General features: G+C 44.1%; 1 protein-coding gene across 1 annotated transcript in view; it reads left to right on the top strand.

Moving 5' to 3' along the window:
• Positions 1–323: 323 nt before the first annotated feature.
• Positions 324–22,771, top strand: part of ankef1a (ankyrin repeat and EF-hand domain containing 1a) — a 36,150-nt gene continuing 13,702 nt past the window's right edge. Inside the window, exons 1-4 of the mRNA XM_067988406.1 lie at positions 324–703; positions 12,795–12,994; positions 19,229–19,378; positions 21,762–21,885. Coding sequence (XP_067844507.1) covers positions 355–703; positions 12,795–12,994; positions 19,229–19,378; positions 21,762–21,885 — 823 coding nt within the window. The 5' untranslated portion in view covers positions 324–354. The remainder of the gene's footprint in view (positions 704–12,794; positions 12,995–19,228; positions 19,379–21,761; positions 21,886–22,771) is intronic.

The following is a 22,771-nucleotide window of genomic DNA, read 5'->3' as shown; positions in this document are numbered from 1 at the left end:
TTAATTAACTTGGTTTGCTGGCAGTGTCCCTCGCTGTTATTCCATCCAGCAAAGCGTTCTCGGAAATGGGGTGAGTTACTCAGTTTGCATTTTTAAAATGTTTAATAAGGGACCGCCGCTTCGGCTAACTCAAATCGTGATTTTTGGCTTTTACAAATGTACTGCGAACATCTGGTCGCTGAGTGGGATGGACTCTGTTACAAAGTGTTCGGGTGTAGGGCATGAAAGAAATCGACGACAACACAAATTGAGGGGTTAAAGTTTTATTCTGATCACGAAGTATTCCTCCTTGCTTTTTTTTTTATTTAGAACGCCCCGAGTGTGAAGAAGGGAGTTTCATCTTGCGATGGTGATATGACACAAATAGCGGAAGGCAGACTTCAAACTTTGCAAGTTTATAAACTCCTGCAGTGCGTCAGGCAGCGGGACACAGCCGAGATAGAAAAGTTACTCCGACTCGGAGTCCCGAACTTGGTCAATTTGAGTGAGCCCAGTAAAGGAGAGTACGCCTTACACTTGGCTGCCCTGGCGAATGATGTCGAAATCTGTAAACTGCTGCTATCGCTTGGAGCAGAACCAAACGTCGTGGATAAAGAAGGTCGGACCGCAGCGATGATAGCAGCAGAGGTGGGACATGACACGACGATGGAGGTGCTGGCAGAGGCAAAAGCGGACATGACAATTGTGGACAAGGTCGGAAAAGGTACAGGGTAACAATTAACATACGTTCATTATCTCATCGGGTGGTTTACATCGCTCAGATTCTTATCGTTGTTTTCATTCTGTTATCTTTATTGCTCCAATTCCTGCGAAATTACCTACTTGTACCAGAACTTGCGGATTACCTTAAAAGAGAAGATTTGTGTGGAAGTAAACTTCCACTTTAGTACCTCAAGGAGACCTTTAATGTGTGTACAGCGTGCACGGTACATTTATAGGGCTGCAAATTTTTATCATGGTAATTTTGGGGGGAAATCATGGATTAACCATTGTAAAAATATCAAACGTTACGAAAATCATAGTAAAAATCTTGAAAAGCCACAGATGTGTTTTATGGTAACCAAACCACTTTATTTGATGATAGTTCTCTCTATCCTCTCTCTTGATATTCGTTGCTGTCCAAGCACCTTTATATTTAATAAGGGGGCTGGAGTGAGCAGTGAGCCATGTGCTGCCCTTCCCTGATTATATTGAATGGCATACCACCAAAAAAATTAACATTAAACTGTAAGTGGTGCCCAACAGCAGCGTGTGGGACCCCTGAATCTCGGTCTCCAGTGCCATTGGGTCTTCCCAGATGGATGACTGTACATTACATACCCTAAACCTACATCCTTTGCCTCTCCACTTTAGTGTCTCATGAGAATCCTTATTTTTACTCATGTATTTCTGCTTTTTGCAGTATTAGCTGCCCATCGCTGTTCTTGTATGTGATATTGCATGCTTGTTCTTCATTAATGGCCTTCTGTTCTTTACTGACTGCTCTGCCTTTCATGACCCAGGCCATTTTTCGCCAACACTAACAATATATTAAAAGCAGTGAGTGGTGTCAACATTCCAAGGTATTGCATCTATAATGTTTCTTACATTACAACAGTGACTACACTTCAAAATGTGCCTCATTGGTTGTAAAGCCGCTTTGCGACGTCCTGAGGTCATGAAGGGTGCTAAACAAATGCAAGTCTTTCTTTTTGTAAGTTGTACTATAAGCATAATGTTAGGCGACAGGGCCACCGTAAGCAAAAATAGATAAAGCATCGTAAGAACCACATAGGAGAGATTTTATTTCTAAAAGGAATTGTAAAAAGTGAAGAGCACTATAAAAATATTCCCAAGGTCTTTGACCTTAAAAAGCCAGTCGATGAACAAAATGAGAGACATCTATGGCCCGCCATGGCTGAACAAGGTTTACAGAGGAACAGAGCTTTGATCTCCTCAACTCATGAAAGAACAATCAGTATTGCTTCCTGAATACAGAACAAGGCCTGTGAATTCTCCCAACCCCAATGCTAAGCCAAAACTGGATAAACTTGTAAAACTTGCACAAGAAGCAAAACAATAACAAACTAATCTCCAGAACATCAACAAAAATTTACTTCTGGAACACCATTCCCACCCCGCTGAGACACAGGTTGATGTCAGGCATTCCTCCCCTCGCTGCAGAAGTGAGTGCTCTCCAACACAATCCCTTGCCAAACACTTCCCTCCCTTTGCCCCTTCCTCAACTCCTTTCCCCCTCCTCTACTCTCTCCCCTACCGATGCCTCTCTCCCGTCCCTCCTCTTTTCCTTCCCTTCTAATTCTCCCTTGACCTCCCTTTACCTCCCACTTTCCTTTGACTTCTCCTCTTCCTCCTCTCACCTCTTGCTCTCCCCATTCCTCATCTTCCTGTCTTCTCTCCCTCTGCCTTCTCTCTCGGCTCGGTCCACCTCACCCGCCCCCTCCCTCTCCTCTTCCCCTCTTTTAACCCATCCCTCCTTAGCCTTCTCTCCCACCCCCTCCCATCTTCCTCTCCACCACCACTCCTTCTTTCTGCCTCCCCCTCTTCTCCACTCCCCCGACTATTACATGAAATTACATAGAATATACAGCACAGAAATAGGCCATTCGGCCCAACTGGTCCATACTGGTGTTTATTTTTATTATTCATTTATAGGATGTGGGCATCACTGGCGAGGCCAGCATTTATTGCCCATCCCTAATTGCCCTTGAGAAGGTGGCGGTGAGCTGCCCTCTTGAACCGCTGCAGTCTGTGTGGTGAAGGTTCTCCCACAGTGTTGTTAGATAAGGAGTTCCAGGATTTTGACCCAGCGGCAATGAAGGAACGGCGATATATTTCCAAGTCGGGATGTTGTGTGACTTGGAGGGGAACGTGCAGGTGGTGTTGTTCCCATGTGCCTGCTGCCCATGTACCTCTAGGTGGTAGATGTCGCGGGTTTGGCAGGTGCTGTCGAAGAAGCCTTGGTGAGTTGCTGCAGTACATCCTGTGGATGGTACACACTGCAGCCACAATGCGTCGGTGGCGGAGGGAGTGAATATTTAAGGTGGTGGATGGGGTGCCAATCAAGCGGGCTGCTTTGTCCTGGATGGTGTCGAGCATCTTGAATGCTGTTGGAGCTGCCCTCATCCAGGCAAGTGGAGAGTATTCCATCACACTCCTGACTTGTGCCTTGTAGATGGTGGAGAGGCTTTGCTGAATCAGGAGGTGAGTCACTTGCTGCAGAATACCCAGCCTCTGACCTGCTCTTGTAGCCACTGCACTTATGTGGCTGGTCCAGTAAAGTTTCTGGTCAGTGGTGACCCCCAGGATGTTAATGGTGGGGGATTCAGCGATGGTAATGCCGTTGAATGTCAGGGGGAGGTGGTTAGACTCTCTCTTGTTGGAGATGGTCATTGCTTGGCACTTGTCTGGCACGAATGTTACTTGCCACTTATCAGCCCAAGCCTGGATGTTGTCCAGGTCTTGCTGCATGCGGGCATGGACTGCTTCATTATCTGAAGGGTTGCAAATGGAACTATACACTGTGCAATCATCAGCGAACATCCCCACTTCTGACCTTATGATGGAGGGAAGGTCATTGATGAAGCAGCTGAAGATGGTTGGGCCTCGGATACCGCCGTGATTAACTCCTGCAGCAATGTCCTAGGGCTGAGATGATTGGCCTCCAACAACCACTACCATTTTCCTTTGTGCTCGGTATGACTCCAGCCACTGGAGAGTTTTCTCCCTGATTCCTATTGACTTCAATTTTACTAGGGCTCCTTGATGTCACACTCAGTCAAATGCTGTCTTGATGTCAAGGACAGTTACTCTCACCTCACCTCTGAAATTCAGCTCTTTTGTCCATGTTTGGACCAAGGCTGTAATGAGATCTGGAGCCGAGTGGTCCTGGCAGAACCCAAACTGAGCATCGGTGAGCAGGTTATTGGTGAGTAAGTGTCGCTTGATAGCACTGTCGACGACGCCTTCCATCACTTTGCTGATGATTGAGAGTAGACTGATGGGGCGGTAATTGGCTTGATTGGATTTGTCCTGCTTTTTATGGACAGGACATACCTGGGCAATTTTCCACATTGTCGGGTAGATGCCAGTGTTGTAGCTGTACTGGAACAGTTTGGCTAGAGGCGCGGCTAGTTCTGGAGCACATGACTTCAGCACTACAGCCGGGGTGTTGTCGGGGCCCATAGCCTTTGCTGTATCCAGTGCACTCAGCCGTTTCTTGATATCACATGGAGTGAATCGAATTGGCTGAAGATTGGCTTCTGTGATGGTGGGGATCTCGGGATGTGGCTGAGATGGATCATCCACTCGGCACTTCTGGCTGAAGATGGTTGCAAACACTTCAGCCTTGTCTTTTGCACTCACGTGCTGGACTCTGCCATCATTGAGGATGGGGATATTCATGGAGCCTCCTCCCCCCGTTAGTTGTTTAATTGACAACACCATTCACAATTGGATGTGGCAGGACTGCAGAGCTTTGATCTGATCCGTTGGTTGTGGAATCGCTTAGCTCTGTCTATAGCATGTTGCTTCCGCTGTTTCGCATGCATGTAATCCTGTGTTGTAGCTTCACCAGGTTGGCACCTCATTTTTAGGTACGCCTGGTGCTGCTCCTGCATATTTTTCTACACTCCTCATTGAACTAGGGTTGATCCACTGGCTTGTTGGTAATGGTAGAGTGAGGAATATGCCGGGCCATGAGGTTACAGATTGTGATGGCGTACAATTCTGTAGCTGCTGATGACCCACAGCGCCTCATGGATGCCCAGTTTTGAACTGCTAGATCTATCCTGAATCTATCCCATTTAGCACGTTGGTAGTGCCACACAACACAATGGACGTTGTTCTCAGGCTCCAAGAGGACTGTGCGGTGGTCACTCTTACCAATACTGTCATGGACAGATGCGTCTGTGACAGGTAGATTGGTGAGGACGAGGTCAAGTCGGTTTTTCTCTCATGGAGTTTTTGCTCCACACGACCCTCCTCCCAATCTTCTTCTTCTAACCTTGTCAACATATCTTTCTATTCCTTTCTCCCTGATGTGTTTATCCAGCTTCCCCTTAAATGAATCTATGCTTCTCGCCTCAACTACTTATAATAGCAAGTTCCACATTCTAACCACTCTCTGAGTAAAGAAGTTATCCCCCCTCTCATTCCTCTCCATCCACCCTCCCACTCCTCACAACCCTTCCCTCCCTCTCTTCCCCTCCTGCCTCCGCCTCCTCCATGTTCTCCATCTCCCCTCCTCTCCTCCTCCCCTGCTTTTTCCCATCACCCTTCAACTCCTCTCAGTCGTTGCCTCCCTTCCTCTCCCACTCGCCTCCTCCCTCCTCACCCTATACCCTCTCCTGTTCTCTCCCAACCATCCCCTCTACCGTCTCCACTCTCCTCTCCCCTTCCCTCCCCTCTTTTTCTCCCCTCTTTTCCTCCCCTCCCACTTTGTACCCTCTCCTCCCCACCTCTGCCATCCACAACCCTAATTGAGTCCTTTAATGTGGGATCGAAAGGAGCAGATAAGTTACTCATCTTCTCGTTTGGCAGGCCTTCAGTGGATCTGGTTTCCCTGATTTGGACTGGAGACCTCTAAGAGGCATTAAGTCTCTTATTTGCATATTCAAGGGTCTAACGTCTGCTTCAGGCGTGGGTAAAGTACGCCTCTTGTTTGTCCTTACCCAATATAGTGGTCAACTCCAGCCGTAAGTGTGCGTGTGCTTCCTGCTTGCCATTTTGAGGCCTCAGTAGGCCGCGTAGTGCCTTAAAAACGGGCGCTACCTAGCCCAATTTCTAAGCCTATGATCTCCAATGCCCTCCACCCATCAGGAGCCACGTAATCTCCCGGGAGATGCAAGAAACACTTGCTAATAAAACCTAGGCCATTTGAGGGGGAAAAATTATGGGAAATTCCTCTCCGCACCCGAAAGACGATCAAAACATGTTCTAGGAGACCATGGAGACCATGAGTCACATCACCCAATACCCTACCTACCTTTTGTTGGCTGTACTGTCGGGTCCCTTTTGAATGCTTGCAGCGACTCTGTGCGAGCCAGCAACTTATTCCAATGGTCAATGATCCTCTGTGAAAAGAAAAACCTCTTAACGTCTAGCCTAGTTCTAAGGTTACGTAACTCATACGCATGTCCTCTGGTTCTCCCCAACCTATCTAATTCAACTGGTCTATCCACATGGAAATAGTCTAGTCACCATTATTTTAAAGACAATAGGCCGTAGAACTGCCACCGAGTTTTGACTGTAATTGGGGCTGACGGGGTGGTTAATTGGGTTGGAGTACATAAGAACATAAGAACATAAGAAATTGGAGCAGGAGTAGGCCAATCGGCCCCTCGAGCCTGCTCCGCCATTCAATAAGATCATGGCTGATCTGATCCCAACCACAAATCTAAAGAACACAAGAAGTCGGAGCAGGACCCGGCCACATAGCCCCTGGGCCCTCTCCGCCACCCACAGGGCATTGACCGATCCGAACTCAGCTTCATGTCCAATTTCCTGCCCGCTCCCCATAACCCCTAATTCCCTTAGTACACTCCACCACCACACCTATTTTTGCAACTATACAAATTTTCATTGGAAATTATGTCCGATGCAGAAATCGCCTGCCCACCTGCCAGCACTAAAAATTATATTGAGGCATTACAACTTGGCGATATCATATGTGAAATATGTCATAATTGTGCATTAATTTATGACTGATGTAAGGGATGCCCATATAAAACAAGTGCAGGGGTTAAGGTGGAAGTGATTTCCATTAATCACAATCTTTAGGTATTGAAAAGTGCTGGAAAATCTCTGCATTAGAAACTTGTCTTTTAACTAATGCTTCAAAGATAGCAATCCACTTCTGCACCACAGTCAAAAATAGCATTGTACAAAATTAAAATGAGTTTTACTCCAACAGAAACATCTGTTTGCGTTTTGTATTGTGATCTCATTGTAAGGCCTAATCCGCGATGGTGCACTGACAGATCACACCCTTGTATCCCTGGCGTACGCCTCAGTGAATTGGGTGAGGAGGCTCGAGGGCACAATTTACCGGTACCAAATTCTCTGATTTTGAAATTTAGTTGTACTTTGAATCCTTTATACAGAGTACGCGGAAGCCTCTTTGGAGCACTAAAATTAATGCTAGTGAGTCCCATGCCGAGTTCAATAAGTGTTTCTCACCTCATCACTCTTTCAGCACTGGTCTTTTGGTGAAAACAGCTGCTGCTCGGATTTGCTGTTCTGGCCTAGTGAACTTGAATTCTTAAAACTGTACCTAACAGTTTAGGGCAGCGTTTTAATTAATTAATTTTTTTTGGTGCTTTTTCACATACCTCGCGTTATATTTGTGGCATAACTCGTTGCTGGTGCTGGCAGCTGCATGTTTGCATTTCAAGCTCATTTTACACAAACCTGTTCCCAGAGCACAAATGCTTACTGCAGCTGCTTCAAATATCAGCTTGTCACAATGGTAACACTCTAAGTGAGAAGATCATGGGTTCAAGCTTGACTCCTGAGACTTGGGCACCTAATCTAGGCTGACACTATTGAGGGAGTGCAGCATTATCGAAGGTGCTTTCTTTTGGGTGAGATATTAAACCAAGGTCCTATCTGTCTGCTTAGATCATAAAACATCCCAACCAATTGAAGAGAAGGGGGCCTAGAAATGTGATTGGGCCATACCCGTATTTTTGGGTGAGAAACGGGTAATGAAGGGCCAAACACGACGTACTGTGTGCGCGTGCTCAGTCTGCACTGGAAGTGCGCCACGCACCATATTGGTTAGGATGTCCTGTAGTCATCCAGGGCGCCCGCCTGAAACAAGTGTTAGATAATTATCTATGCAAATCGGGGGCCTAACGCCTGTTTGAGGACCCTTTGCCAAATTGGATTGCGACTGAGCAAGCCATGGTCAGTTTTCTTGGGAGCACCGCAGCCAAACCGGCGTCCCAGCCGGCTGATTTTGTTCACCCCCACGATGGGCGAGCTGCCGCTGGGGCCACGACTGGTGCCCACAACTCACCGTTAATGTGCAAATAGTGGACCAATTTCCCGTGGTTCTGCCGACAGCCTCTTTAGGTTCGTGTAGCACCCGGAACACAGCCAAATTCATTTATCTTACTGCTGTTTGTGGGACCTAGCTGTGCATATTTTGGCTGCTGTAATTCCCTAAATTACAACATTTCAGAAGTAATTCATTAGCTGTAAAGTACTTTTGGACACCCTGAGGTCATGAAAGGTACTATATAAATGCAAGTTCTTTCTTCTTTCAATTTACAATTAGCGGTAATTGCAGTGTTAAACCTGGGAATTCCATTAGACATTGCAATGGCTGTACTGCATTTGGAGGAGGAAGAGGATTTCTTGCAGAGAGAACAAAGGCGGTTGTGATTTCATCTCAGACCTATGATGCTTACCTGGCCTCATCCCAGAAGCTAAGATTTCAGACCTAGACACTACTTGGACAGGTCTGAATAAACCTGCCATCACTGTCTATATTTCACAAGGGAGACTGTAATAGAATTATATCATATGTCCTGTAAACACGATCTACAACAGCCTCCTCACCGAGGGGAGTAGTTTGCCCCACTTATTGTGCATGCATGTTGGTCAACGCAGCTGCAACAAACACCAATGTTCTTAAAGAGCTGCTGATTTTCTGACCCTTTCATTCATTGTGCTCCCTGCATCCCTAGAAAAAAAATGCAGAGTGCTAATTATTAAAATGATTTAACCTTGCTAAGTTCATCGAGGTTAGACTCCCGCACTCTACATGCGAGGGAAAGCTCTCAATAAACCAAAGTAGAAAAAAACAGGAAACATTCGAAAATCGTTCTAGGACCACCGACAGTGAAGGAGAAATGGCACGTTGTGTGCAGCTATAAAAAGAAAACCGTAGACAATTACAAAGCAAAATAAGAAGCGAGTGGAGTGACTCACTGTGGATATGCGCCAGGAAGCGGCGAAAGAAATCACCAAATGACACAAGACTGCAGGATTCATGAATGATGCGAGTTCAACTTACTCATTCCAGCTGCGACACCAAAAATCCTCATTTTATGGGAGCATTTTACATGGATTTGCCCCTTTTCTGTAATTGTATGCCCTTCTTTATCCACTAGGACTGCATACATTTGCAGACTGGGCAAAGACCTTGTTCCCAGGCCACCATGAATGCTCAGTATAGTTATATATACGAATGCCAGTGACTCCCTAAGCATGATTCTATTCCCCCCATTTTCCCTCCCTACTACTCTGAGAACCCCTCCATCCAGCATTTCTGTAGTTAACGAGGCTCCAATTAGGAGCCAAGCAAAGCAGTACACTCCACTTTATGGCAATTGAGCCACTCCAAGTTTTATTTTTAAATCTAAAACAAAACGTACACTTTTGTAACTCATTTATATTGTTGGGCGTCTGGAACTCTCACGTAGGTTCTCCCAATCTACTGCTGTAACTTTGACGGAACCCCCCCAGAGAAACGATGTGATCAGCTAAAAACGGAGGGAGATCAGGAGAACCCCACAGAAATTCTTCCTGGTGATTTTGCATTAATTCCAGCGTACAAATTTTTAGTTAATCGTAAGTGCTGAATAGCGATGCTGTGACAAAGCTGGGTGCCTGGAATTTCCGCAGAAGTTCTCCCGATGTCCTGCCGTAACTTTGGAAGGTCGGCAGAAACCCTGGAGAAATGGTGTAAATCTTCAGGGAAATGCTGCCAAATTGCAGAATGGGTCCCGACTGGTTGAAGGTGCTACTTTAGCCACTGCGCTGCCTCCAGTCGCCTTTTGCCACCAATGCAGCTGCTCCTCTTCTGTTTACTTCCAATCAGAAGCTCCATCTTATGTAGAATTAAGATTCACCTCTCAACTGTGCAAATACGGCAGTCCTGGATTCCACCCATTTTCTGGCCCCTGACCAGTAAATCTGCCGGAGAAACACCCAGGGCCTGATTGTAATTATGAGCCCAAAGGGTTTTACTCTAGAAGGTGGACACAGCTATATTTTATGGCCACTGGCAGGATAAGCAGTCAATTGCATGTGCAGGACATGTTCTGTTCTGTGCTGGCTAGCCTGTGCATAACTTCTCTAAATCCCAACTTGATTTCCAATAATACACAATGAATGAAACAAAGAAATAAGCTTGATTTTTCTAATAGTTATGACATACTGCAAAGTCACTGTTTCAACGTGTCAGTAGTTTACAATAGAGAAAAAAACCTATTATTAGATTTCACTGATTTATGACAAAATTGATGATTATATTGTTTTAACTGTGATAAATTTCCAATCCAAGATAAAGCAGCCCGCTTGATTGGCACCCCATCCACCACCCTAAACATTCACTCCCTTCACCACCGGTGCACAGTGGCTGCAGTGTGTACCATCCACAGGATGCACTGCAGCAACTCGCCAAGGCTTCTTCGACAGCACCTCCCAAACCCGCGACCTCTACCACCTAGAAGGACAAGAGCAGTAGGCACATGGGAACAACACCACCTGCATGTTCCCCTCCAAGTCACACACCATCCCGACTTGGAAATATATCGCCGTTCCTTCATTGTCGCTGGGTCAAAATCCTGGCACTCCCTTCCTAACAGCACTGTGGGAGAACCGTCACCACACGGACTGCAGCGGTTCAAGAAGGCGGCTCACCACCACCTTCTCAAGGGCAATTAGGGATGGGCAATAAATGCTGGCCTCGCCAGCGACGCCACATCCTGTGAACGAATTTAAAAAAAATTTGTGAAATATACTCCAACTAGAAACAAGATTGAAAATTGTGATTTAAAAACAGCTCTGTACATGTTTTCTGGCTGTCCAGCAACTTAAACAGAAGTTTCCAAAACATCAGCACTCTGAGGCCTTATTGCAGAAGCATTTCTTGAAACAATTCTGTAATATAAACGCAGCAATTCCATGACCATGGCAAAGGTATTTGCACCTAACTTAAAAACAGTAATTAAAACAGTTGCATTTGTATTGACTTCCACTAGAGTAGTAATCTGTCAGTAGGACAATAGACTACAATTCAAAAGGCGATGTAATCTTTTGATCATGTTGTGGCTACCACTTCTGGAACTTACTTCTAGAGTATTTCACTGTAACAAAAGATAGACATGCCTGAGCTTGTGGTGATGACAATCGTCTGAAGAACTGGTTTGTAAATAGGAGTTTCTGAAGATCATAATGTACCTTGGTGGCAGTAATTTTGAATGCATGCTGTTGATCACAGTTAAAACAATATAATCATCAATTTTGTCATAAATCAGTGAAACCTAATAATAGTTTTTTTTCTCTGTTGCAAGCTGCAGGTTGAAACAGTGACTTTGCAGTATGTCATAACTATTAGAAAAATCAAGCTTATTCCTTTGTTTCATTCATTGTGTATTATTGAAAGTCAAAATGATTTATCAAAATCAAATCTGTATAACTCTGTTTTTGACACAGATGAAACTGACAGCAGAGTTCTTCACCATTTCCATTAATGACCATATATATAGGTGTTGAAAGAATCGTCCGCAAGTTTGCAGACGATACCAAGTTATGTGCGAGTGTTAGGACTATGGAGGATGCTGAACTACTGCAAGCAGATCTCGAAGTGTTGGGTGAATGGGCCCGTGTTTGGCAAATGATGTTTAACTTAGAACAGTGCAGTTTTATGCACATGGGCAGGTCTAATGCTAAACATACCCGCCCCCTACAGGGATCAGAATTGAAGTCAGTGGTGAAGGAAAAAGACGAAAGGTCATCGACCTGAAACGTTAACTCTGTTTCTTTCTCCACAGATGCTGCCTGACCTGCTGAGTATTTCCAACATTCTCTGTTTTTGTTTTGTGAAATCTGGGTGTTATAGTGCATCACTCTCTAAAGTTTCACGACCAATGTCATGAAGCAATAGTTAAAGCAAACAGGTTTCTAGGTTGTATTCACAGGACAATTCACGACAAAACAAAGCATACCATTTTGTCCTTATACAAGACCGTGGTTAGGCCTTAGTTAGAACACTGTGTCCAGTTTTGGTCTCCTGACATGGTGGGGGATATTGAGGCTTTGGGAAGGGTGCAGAGGAAGTCCACAAGATTTATTCCCAGTTTAAAACACGTTAATTACCCAGATATTCTCAAAGAGCTGGGTCAGTACATTTTAGAGAAGCGCATGACTCGGTTTTAGATCAAGGTTTCTAAAATAATGAAGGGACTAGATTGTGTTTAGAATGGTTACAGCACAGAAGGAGGCAATTCGGCCCATCGAGCCCGTGCTGGCTCTTTGTAGTCCCATTCTCTTTGTAGTCCCATTCCCCCACTCTTTCCCCGTAGCCCGCAAATTTTTTCCTTTCAAGTATTATGTTTATGTAGACAAATTATTTCATCTGGATAGGGAGGACTAGAGGTCACGCTTACAAGTTACATTAGGGCAGAACTAGTTTGGATATTAAGCAGTTCTTCTTTGCCTAGACAATAGTGGATTTGTAGATGAATTAAGTTTTTGCTTTAAACTAAATGGGTATTTATGCAATATCTGGATATCCCAAACAGAAGGAAGTTTTAGTTTGAATGCATTTACTACTTTTCAAATAGTTCTCCCACTTTTGGATCATCGCCTAAAGATTTTTTTAAAAACAGTACAGTGCATCAAATTTCCTAATGAATGGATCACTTTTGAAATGCATTCTCCTATGTAACAGTCCAGTTTTTGCTTCAGCAAAGATATAAGATAGGATTATATCAGCAACAGAATAGTTTTGGTCTATGAATTTTTGTCTCTTAAGCATTTTTTTTACCAATTTTACACAGGTGTTCTCTATTACTGCATCTCTCCCACTCTTCGCCACCTTCATTGTCTGGAGATTGCACTAGCACATGGAGCTGACGTTAACAACTGTTCAATGGACGGAAAGCCAGTCTTCTTGCTAGCCTGTGAACAGGCCGCAGCATGCAGCGAAATGTGTCTACAGATGCTAGAGTTAGGTGCTAATCCAAATCCTAGGTTTGAGGTAAGGATGTCCCAAATGGACAGACTAAGCAATCTGCCTAAGAATGCCGACTTGACAACAACATAAATTAGGTGAACAAATGGAATACATAACTGAAAATGTAAATTAAGCGTTTTTAAATGGTTAGATAGCATGAAGATCCTCTTGCAAGGTGGACCAGGTTCAACCTAGTCTCAGAATGAAAAACAATAGGGCCGATTCTTCTGACCCTTGTCTCTGGGAAATTCCCATCATCCTGGACTCAAAGAACAGGAAAAAGGGGGAGACACTTGTTCCACCAGGTTTCGCGAGAAAGGCTAACCAAGCATCTATGGAAAAGTGCCTTATAAGTGGATAATGCTGTTCCTGGAATAATATTTCCCCAGTTATTAAATGTTTCAGCGCTCGGCATACTGAAAAGTTCATTATCATTTGTTTTTATAAGATCATTGAACGATTATTTTTGGACATTTTTTAACAATATTCTTATTTAAATTTAGATGATTTTGCAGAATTAATTATTATCTACCGATGCTTCTACATACATAAGCCAGGAAAATTAGAGTAAAGAAGGCAATATAAATATAAATTGGTCGGGATGGGGTGGGGGAGGAGGTGTTGATTCGATGCCCCAGGGTTCAGTATTGTGACCACTACTATTTCTAATTTAAATCAATAACTTGGATTCAGAAACTCAATGTAAATTGGTCCAATTTGGAATAGAATCCCAGATAAAGTAATTGGTGTGAAAACCATGGAATCATTTAAGAAACAATTGGATGTAGCAGTGGAAGAATTTTAGGGTCTTTGGGACAGATGAAGTAAGGTGGGCTGAATTGGCTTCTTAATGAAATTATTTTGTGATCTTGTACATCCGTTTTTTTCTGCCAGTATGCAGTACCTTGCAATTATCCGTGTTGACTTTCTTCTGCCGTTGTCTTGTCTGTTAATTGTATCCTTGTGATTTATATCAGTTGGTGTTAATTGTATTCAGGTGGTGCATATCAATTGAGACTCTCTTGTATCCATATATGGTGTTTGTAATATTGATCTCTATGAATAAAGGCTTGGAAGCAACTGAAGACCAGGCTCTTGTATTCCATCCTTCACCACCGGGCTTGCCAACTTGTAACACTGTCCATTTCCAGATTTTATCCAGTTCCTTTCGTAAGTCCTTGGCTGCTTCATCAGACTTGACTGACCTTCCCCCACCGCTTTTGGAAAGGAGTGAAAAGTTCATGATGTTATAAACTGGATAGCCAAGTGGTGAAGAATGGAATACTACAGCCTAGTCTTCAGTTGCTTCAAGCCTTTATTCACAGAGCTCCAAATTACCACCCTAGATCAGCTCTCTTATAAATGGATACAAGAGAGTTCCCAATTGATACACACCACCTGAATACAATTAACACTAATTGATATAAATTACACAGATACAATTAACACATGACACGATTACAGATGTTTAGTAATTTTTTATCACAGACCACTGCCCTCTCTAACATGCATATTATGGTGTGATTTTATGGTTCATGTAAATATCAAGGCGGTGTCCATTTGACTGTGTTTGTGGATGTTGCCCCATCCCCCCCTTCGGTGCTGCTCCCAGCTCCTACTTCCTATTGCTGTTTTCGGGGATTGAACACCACTGCACACATCTATGCCTATCCACTGTGGATCGGGTATTGTCACCACATCAGGAATTCTCACCTAAAGTGTAATCATTTCAACCCCTTGGAGCAGCAGCAGCAGCAGGAGGTCTGAGCTGGGAGTGGAGGAGAGAGCCAAGTTGAATGGGGAGGAAGGAGAGTTACCAGTGTAAACTGAGGGGGAGGTGAGTGGAGGGACTTCCAGCATAGGTTGGCTGGGGAAAGCACAGGAAATAGAGTGGCAGTGAGAAATGGAGGCGAGAAAGAAAGTGCAACTATGAATGGAGAGTAAGGGAACAAAAGTGGCAATTTTAACTGAGGGATGTAAAACTTAAAGAAAAGCTGACACAGCCCCCCAAAAAATCTGGCGACTAATATAAATCTGTGACACTGAGAGTACAGTGGGACAGGGCTTGCAATTCAAGCTGTACCCAAAAGAGTTGATTTCCCCGATCGGGAGCCCCTACTGAGGGGCAGTGCTCACAGGGAGGGCTGGTCAGGAAATCGCAGGTCCAGGGTCCCTGCTTTTCCATCTATTCACTTAGATGGATGGAAAATCGGGGGTTACATGCCAATGGTTTTGCAATTAGTGTTTCCAGTGAGCATCGCTCCTCGTCTTGATTGGGGAGTTAGCCCGAACATTTCTGCACTCCTATTGGAAGGAAGCGAAGCACGGGGTAGGAGTGCATTTTGGGAATTTGGACCTATTATATGGACAAAAATTCCTGTGGGACTTGCTGGCCTCTGTGACTGAATTTCTGACATGTGCGCCAGGTACCTAGACCCAAATAAGTACATGAACGCTAAAAGTGGGATACAAGTATTTAACGCACAAATTTATTTTCTAGGGGGCTGGGGATGTCTCTTTCCCTGCTTCCCCCCACCCCCCCTACACACACACAAAAGAAAATCTTGATTCTTGACACTTCAATGCCGGACTTTCCTCCGGGGCAGATTCGTCGCTGAGGGAGGATTGGGGGTGGGACTTCCACTCATCACCCGCAACCCTGAGTTTCCTGGGCTTGTGCTCTTTAAGCATGCAGCGACCCACGGCAGGACCCCCACCAGCAAGAGGAAGCCCATCACAGCGAGTGAGGAAGAAGTCAGTGGTGCTGCACCCGCTGCCTCACCAGAAGAGGGGGGGGACATCATTTAAAGGAGGCCCAAGACCTGTGGGCAAGCTTAACGTTGGGCCTCGACTGAGCCGAAGCCTAACGAAAGGAAAGGTTTACGGTGCCAGAGGAGAGGGAGAGGTGCCCCCTACTGAGCCCTCTCCCTCAAAAAAGGTAAGGAATCTTACAACACCAGGTTATAGTCCAACAGTTTTATTTGAAAAATCACAAGCTTTCAGAGGCTTTCTCCTTCGTCAGGTGAGTGTCGAGATTCATTGAAAATTACCGCATATATAGTCATAGAACAATGCCTGGTGATTACAGATAATCTTTCCAACTGCCCGTTATCAAGGCCATCAAATGAATTGAATAGTGTTCAACGTGTTCAATAAGCGGTAATTTTCAATGAATCTCGACACTCACCTGATGAAGGAGAAAGCCTCCGAAAGCTTGTGATTTTCAAATAAAACTGTTGGGACTATAACCTGGTGTTGTAGGATTCCTTACATTTGTCCACCCCAGTCCATCACCGGCATCTCCACATCATGGCCTCAAAAGAGGAGCATCAGTGGGCCTATGTCACTTCCCCAAAGACAACCACCACCTCCCTCCTTTCGGTCCCTGGGGTCGGGGGTGGGTGCGAGCGGCAGAAAGGAGGACAATTTAGTATGTTTCTAGGCCCCACATCGCCATCATCATTTACATGTAGTGCGGCAGTCTGACTCAGGCAGCCTACTTCCCGATGGTGATGGGGTGGGGGTAGGTGGTGGATTCCAGGTCGGCAGTTACATGGGCAGGGAAGTGGCAGTAGACCTACCCACCCAATTTTCCTTCATTTTTTGTGGACTGATTTGGGGGGTAAAGTGAAGGAGAACCCAGACCTTTAGTTGGTGCCATTTTCCTTATATTTTGAAATCTACTATGAATGTGGGAACTGCATTTTTTTCATCTAAAAACGAAAGGGACTCTAGGGTGGTTTTATTGAAATGTACTGTATAGGCTAATTCTGCAATCCTACACCTCAAGCCATGTTCACAGGGAGCGCAGGTCAGAGAATCAGGGACACAATGTTGTAGTCCATCTCTGACTAATGCTCACTTTGAGTGCCGTTTCCCCCGCTGGAAACGCAAGATCATAAAATGTGCCCTTCTTTGCCATTTTGGGAATTAATTATTTTTCTTTATATTTAAATCCTTCTCCCAGTAGCAGCAGCTAATCTATCACTGAAAGGAAAATGTTTTAATTAATATGGTCTTTTAAAAAAAAAATTGCCTCATAGCAAATAGGGGATTTGAAGGAAGCCTTATTGAGCATAGGCTTATTACAGTCAGTGTTTTGGGAACAAATTGTAGTCCTTCCAAATGGTGTCCTCTTCCCTCTCCCTTGGCAATGGGCGGTGTATTTCTAAGAGAGTTTGGAGTCACTCTCCCCTGGAAAGATGAATTTAAAAATGGTGCTTTCAGGTTAAATGTAAATATTTTCATACCTCACAGCTGATAGATTTTTTTAATCTAAGAAAGGAAAAACAAGGTAACATTTGGATATTCAACAGACCAACGAGACCCACCTTCCACAAAAGCTACCCTAGTAATCACGAACCCCTTGCACTTCCTGCGGTGGAGTGAGAACCCAGCAATTTCGAGCCTGTAGACCCCAGGTCAATGGACTCATTTAGGAAACAACTCGATGATTTACTAGGAAGATATTAGTGTTGGTATCCTGGAGTACTGAGATCAAAAAAGGCTGAAGGATCTGCTTGATCCAAATTTGCCCGATGATCCTCTTGAAAAGTGTATTAATACAGCGCAAATAATGATGTCCCAGTTGATTTCCTGTGGCAATTTCTTATGAAAAAGAAAACGAGTTGGCCCTGAAATTCTGGGGATGTTTTCCCGGTGTCCTGTTGTAACTCAATTGGTGGAGCCGCCAGGGAAACAGTGCAAACTTCTAAAAAGGGCCGTTTACACGGTTTCCTGGGGGCTCCACTGCAGATATGGCACGAGACCGGTAGAATCCCAGTGTTGTTTCAGGGCCATTGTTTCTCCTCCAGTAAGTGTCTCCTTGAATCTCTCCCAGCATCTAACTTCTTCTGTTTCCCTCCTCTGTCTTTTTGTTTGTCTTTACACTTTTCCTTTCCCTCTTCTTGTTTGCCTCTCACACACTTTCCTTTGATGTAGTTTGTATTTGTCAATAACTCCTTCTTCGCCCTCCCACTTCCTGTGTATATCTGTTCTTGTCCCTGTCTCCTTACTTGTCTAGTCTCTTGCTGTCTCTCCGTATGCCTTGCACATTGCACATGTCTGTGTGTCCCTTTCCCTCACTCTCTCTCAGTCTATCACTTGCCTGTATCTCTTTCTTTCTGAATGTCTGTCAAATTGTATGTCACTTGCACACTTTGGCTCTTTGTTCTCAGTTTATATATCTACTTATCTCTGCCTTTCTTTTATCCTATATGTCTTGCACTCTCTCCTGTTCCTTCCATGTGCCATTGAGACCTGGAAGAAGACTTGGAGCTGCAACCCCCTGATATCCACAACATGATCTCATCTCTCTCTTGCAAAGGGAAGCCATGATGTGGAGATGCCGGTGATGGACTGGGGTGGACAAATGTAAGGAGTCTTACAACACCAGGTTATAGTCTGACTATATATGCTGTGCATTTACGGAATCCTACACTCACCTGACGAAGGAGGAAAGCTCCGAAAGATTGTGATTCCAAATAAAGCTGTTGGACTATAACCTGGTGTTGTAAGACTCCTTACATTTGCAAAGGGAAAGTGGAGCACAAAAGTGTAGGGAGGCTGGGACCTGAGTTGGGATAGAGTGGGGGTGGGGGGGGGGGTGATGGAGGGGAAGAGGTTAAGGCCTGGCTGGTGAGGGAGCAGGGGACTAGATTGGAATATGGGAGACAGGGAACAGAACTCGATTTCTTAGAGGGACAAAGACGACTTAGGCCTGGGCTTCAGTCTTTGCAGCATCAGGAAGGCTGAAGTAAGTAGGATTCCTCAGGCAGGTAGACAGTACAGTGGTAAGTAGGCATAAGGGCCCTGAGATTCCACAAGGGTTCTCCTGGTCTCCTGTCATAACCACTGTAACCCCCGGGGGAGGTGCGCAAACGGTAATTTTCACCAATTTCTGTGGGGAATCCACCAGTCGCCCACCAGAGTTATGGCAATAGACTAGGAGGAGCCCTGTGGAACTTCAGGGCCAATATGTGTACATGCAGGCCATATTTTTATGTGGAGTGCAAAAAATGAATGTTCTGGCTTCCTCTGGATCTCTTTCTGGCTGTTGGCATTCCAAGGGATAACGTCATTGATATAAAATTATTGACATAGCAGCAATTTTACATTGGTCACCAAACCCTAATCGATGAGCTGTGCCGTACATCTATTGTGTGATAATTTAATCTTATTACAGACTACAGGTAACCAAATTAAACCCCTTTGTTGATTGAGCTTGATAAACCTGTTCCCATTTTATTTACTTTGTAGGTAACAGGTCACACTGCTTTAATGGAAGCAGCAAGAGAAGGAGCATTGGAGGTCGTATGTGCTCTACTGGAGAAAGGATGTGACGTTAATGTTCTACAAAACGAGCGGTTCAATGCTGCACACTTTGCTGCTCAAGGGGGATTCTTTGAGGTACAAAATTCAAAACGTTATAAATACCTACTGATCTTACTTTAGCCATTGAATTAACTGTGTCATTATTTCTTTCATGGACCCTACATTAAATTGTAAAAATAATAAGGTTTCTTTGTAAATATGTACTTTCTTCTAAACCTTGCAGTAAGTTAAATGTATGTTTTCTTCATTTTGGATCACTATTGAACAACCCAGGAAGTTGAATGTAATGCATGCTATGTAGCTAGCACTGAATCGTAAAAATACTAAAGCATAGAAACCCGCCATTTGGCCCATCAAGTCTGTGCTGGTGTTTTTGTCCACATGAACCACCTAGTCTAATCTCATACTCCTGCTAGCTCCACACACTAATTAATAGTCCTCTTTTCAAGCAACTAACTAATTTCCTTTTAAAATAATCTTTTGACTCTGCTTCAACAACAGTTTAAGGCAAAGAATTCCACATTTTAAACACCGAAAGAAATTTTTCAAAACTTGCTTTTAATTCTTTTTGTATCCTCTCAATACCACCTCATTGGCCAACAGAAGTAATCTATCATTATTTAGTTTGTCATAACTCTTTATAATCTTGAAAGTCACCTCTTAGCCCCCCTCAGTTCTACTGCAAAAATCCTTAATTTGTCCAGCCTCTCTTCATAACTTTAGCCCTCATCCTTGTTAACATGCCAATGAATCTGTACTGTGCCTTTTCCATTGCTTAAATGCTACCCACAATGTGGTATCCAAAACTGCACACAGTAACTAACTGCTGCCTAATTAAGTTGTGTATAGGTTCAACCTTATCTCTCTGCTTTTATATTCTATGCCTCTAGATGCAAAATGAAGAATTTTGTTCATATTTCTATACCCTAATCTATTGTGTTGCCACCTTTAATGACCTGTATATTTGCACATCAAAATCCCTCTGGAAATATATTTTCTTTCCTTTTTCCTACTTCCAAAATATATTACTTCACATTTTTTCAACATGGAACTGCATCTGCCACCTATCTGCCCAATCTATCTATGTCCTGCAGTCATTCACAATTTGCCATACTCCCCAATTTGATGTAATCAGCAAATTCCGATATTGTTCTCTCAATTCCTAAGTCTAGATCATTCATATATATATAAGAGCGGACCCAACACAGACTTCTGTGGGACACCGCTCACCACATTTTACCAGTCTCTAAATCTTTCTCTTACCATTGCTTTCTGCTCTCAGACCTTGTTTCTATCTACGTGCCCACTTCTTCTTAATTCCATGAACAGTGGACGGGAATTCCCTCAGAGCTGCTCTCGCTCCGTGGCCGTAACTTCAACAGAAGAGCAGCAGCTCTGTGGAAATTCTTGGCCTTTATCTTTGTTACAAATCTCTGCTGTGCTCTGGGAACCCCTGAAAATATTAACTGATTTTTGGGGACACCACCCCTTCCCCCCACCCCCAACTGTCCTTGACTCTGAAGTGGCCTCGCGAGCCACTCAGTTATATCAAACCGCTGCAAGCTGGGTACCGAGCGATGGATAATAAATGCCGGCCTTGCCAACGATGCCCACATCCCAAGAAAACTCCCACTGGGCCCCCACCCATTCTATTGCAAAGATTCACATTCAGCTGAATTCCTCTTCTGGCCCTTTAAATATTCTGCTGTCTTTTCGGGCGATGTTGTGGCTCTCCCTCTTCAGCACTGCCAAGATTTTCCCATTCGGCGGGAGTGGGCTCCCTCTCGATAGCGGGAATCCCTCCAAGAGCCTGCCCTGCATAATAAACTCACCCCGATTCAGGAAAACGATTCAGGAGCTATGGCAGAATCATAGGGCTGAGCGGAAATCATGCCTTGCCTTTTATCCCATTGGAAAGAGGAAAATCTAGCTAACGTTCTCTTAAAAAAAATATTTCAGTTGGAAAACAACAAACATGGTGCAGTAATTTGACTCCCTGTTTGACACTGATTCAGGTGTGGGGGCAGAGCCAGCACTTAATCACCAAACTTGCGAGCAGAGCACCAAAAAGCTATTTAATTGCAATGGAGCGCAAGAAAACATTATTGTACAAATAATATTTCGAGAAACGTTGTGCAAGATTTGTTAGCTGGAATCAATCTCAGTGTGATTCTGCTGCTAACAGAAATGAACACTGGGTTTCTTAAGGTGCTGCCCCCCCTTGAGTTGTGTCACCCCTTCCCTGGGTTGAAGTATTTACACAGGTATAAGAAGTGAATGGAAAATTCACTCACGTGTTTGTCCAGTGAATGAAACCCTCTCTTTAACCTGTACTTTTAATTAACTTCCATGTTGCCGTCACAAATAATGATTGGAAAGAATTCAAAAATGAAGAAAATAGTAGGAAAGGAAGAGGATGAGGTTGCCTGCTGTTTTCTGACACGTGTTTTTGTTTTAGGTCATTCGAGCGTTGGTTGCTTATGATTGTGATATAAATGTTGTTAACATGGATGGAAACACACCTTTACATCTTGCAGCAATGGGAGGCTTCCTTGACTGCGCCAAGTTTTTGGCACAAAGAGGTACAGTTATCAGTTTCATGAGGCAAGGAAGTGGTTTCTGGTCCGGAAACGCCTCGATTTTAAAATTCTCATCCTTGTTTTCAAATCCCTCCACGGCCTCGCCCCTCCCTGTCTCTGTAACCTCCTCCAGCCCGACAACCCTCCGAGATCTCTGCGCTCCTCCAATTTTAATCTTGCGCCTCTTGCACGTCCCTAATTTTAATCGCTCCACCATTGGCGGCCGTGCCTTCAGCTGCCTAGCACCTAAGCTCTGGAATTCCCTCCCTAAACCTCTCCGTCTCTCTACCTCTCTCTCCTCTTTTAAGACGCTCCTTAAAACCTACCTCTTTGACCAAGCTTTTGGTCACCTGTCCTAATATCTCTTTATGTGGTTCAATGTCAAATTTTGTTTGAAAACGCTCCTGTGAAACGCCTTGGACATTTTACTATGCTAAAAGCGCTATATAAATGCAAGTTGTTGTTATTGTTTCTGCAGATTCTTCTGTTCTTATTACAGCATTGAAAACTGCACTTATTCACACCTGATAATGTTATGATTAAAGTTCCAGATTCCAAAACTTTCAAGTGTGTGTATTTTTGGTACATTAAAGGTGTTGTATAATTGCAAGGTATTGTTGTTTTACATATTTTATATTATATTTATTTTCAAATCTGGATGTGAGAGGAACTGGATCGATACTACAATATTTAGATCAAGCGTAGTGATTGTTCCACATTTTGGCCTTTAATTTAAGCACATCAAAGTGGTTCAGCGGCTCTCCTGCTGCTGCCATCCTCAAAGGGGCCTTCTGCTGGGTGGTCGGTGTGTCCATCTGTTTCAGGTGGTAAGCCTTTTTAATATGCCTGAAAAGCGCAGCACACCCATACGTCTGAAAGTGCATGAGGC

This window comes from Heptranchias perlo, chromosome 8 (assembly GCF_035084215.1).
Source record: "Heptranchias perlo isolate sHepPer1 chromosome 8, sHepPer1.hap1, whole genome shotgun sequence".
NCBI classification, from domain to species: Eukaryota; Metazoa; Chordata; class Chondrichthyes; order Hexanchiformes; family Hexanchidae; genus Heptranchias; species Heptranchias perlo.
Note: the sequence above shows the minus strand (reverse complement) of the source record. Positions and strands in the feature narration are given on the sequence as shown.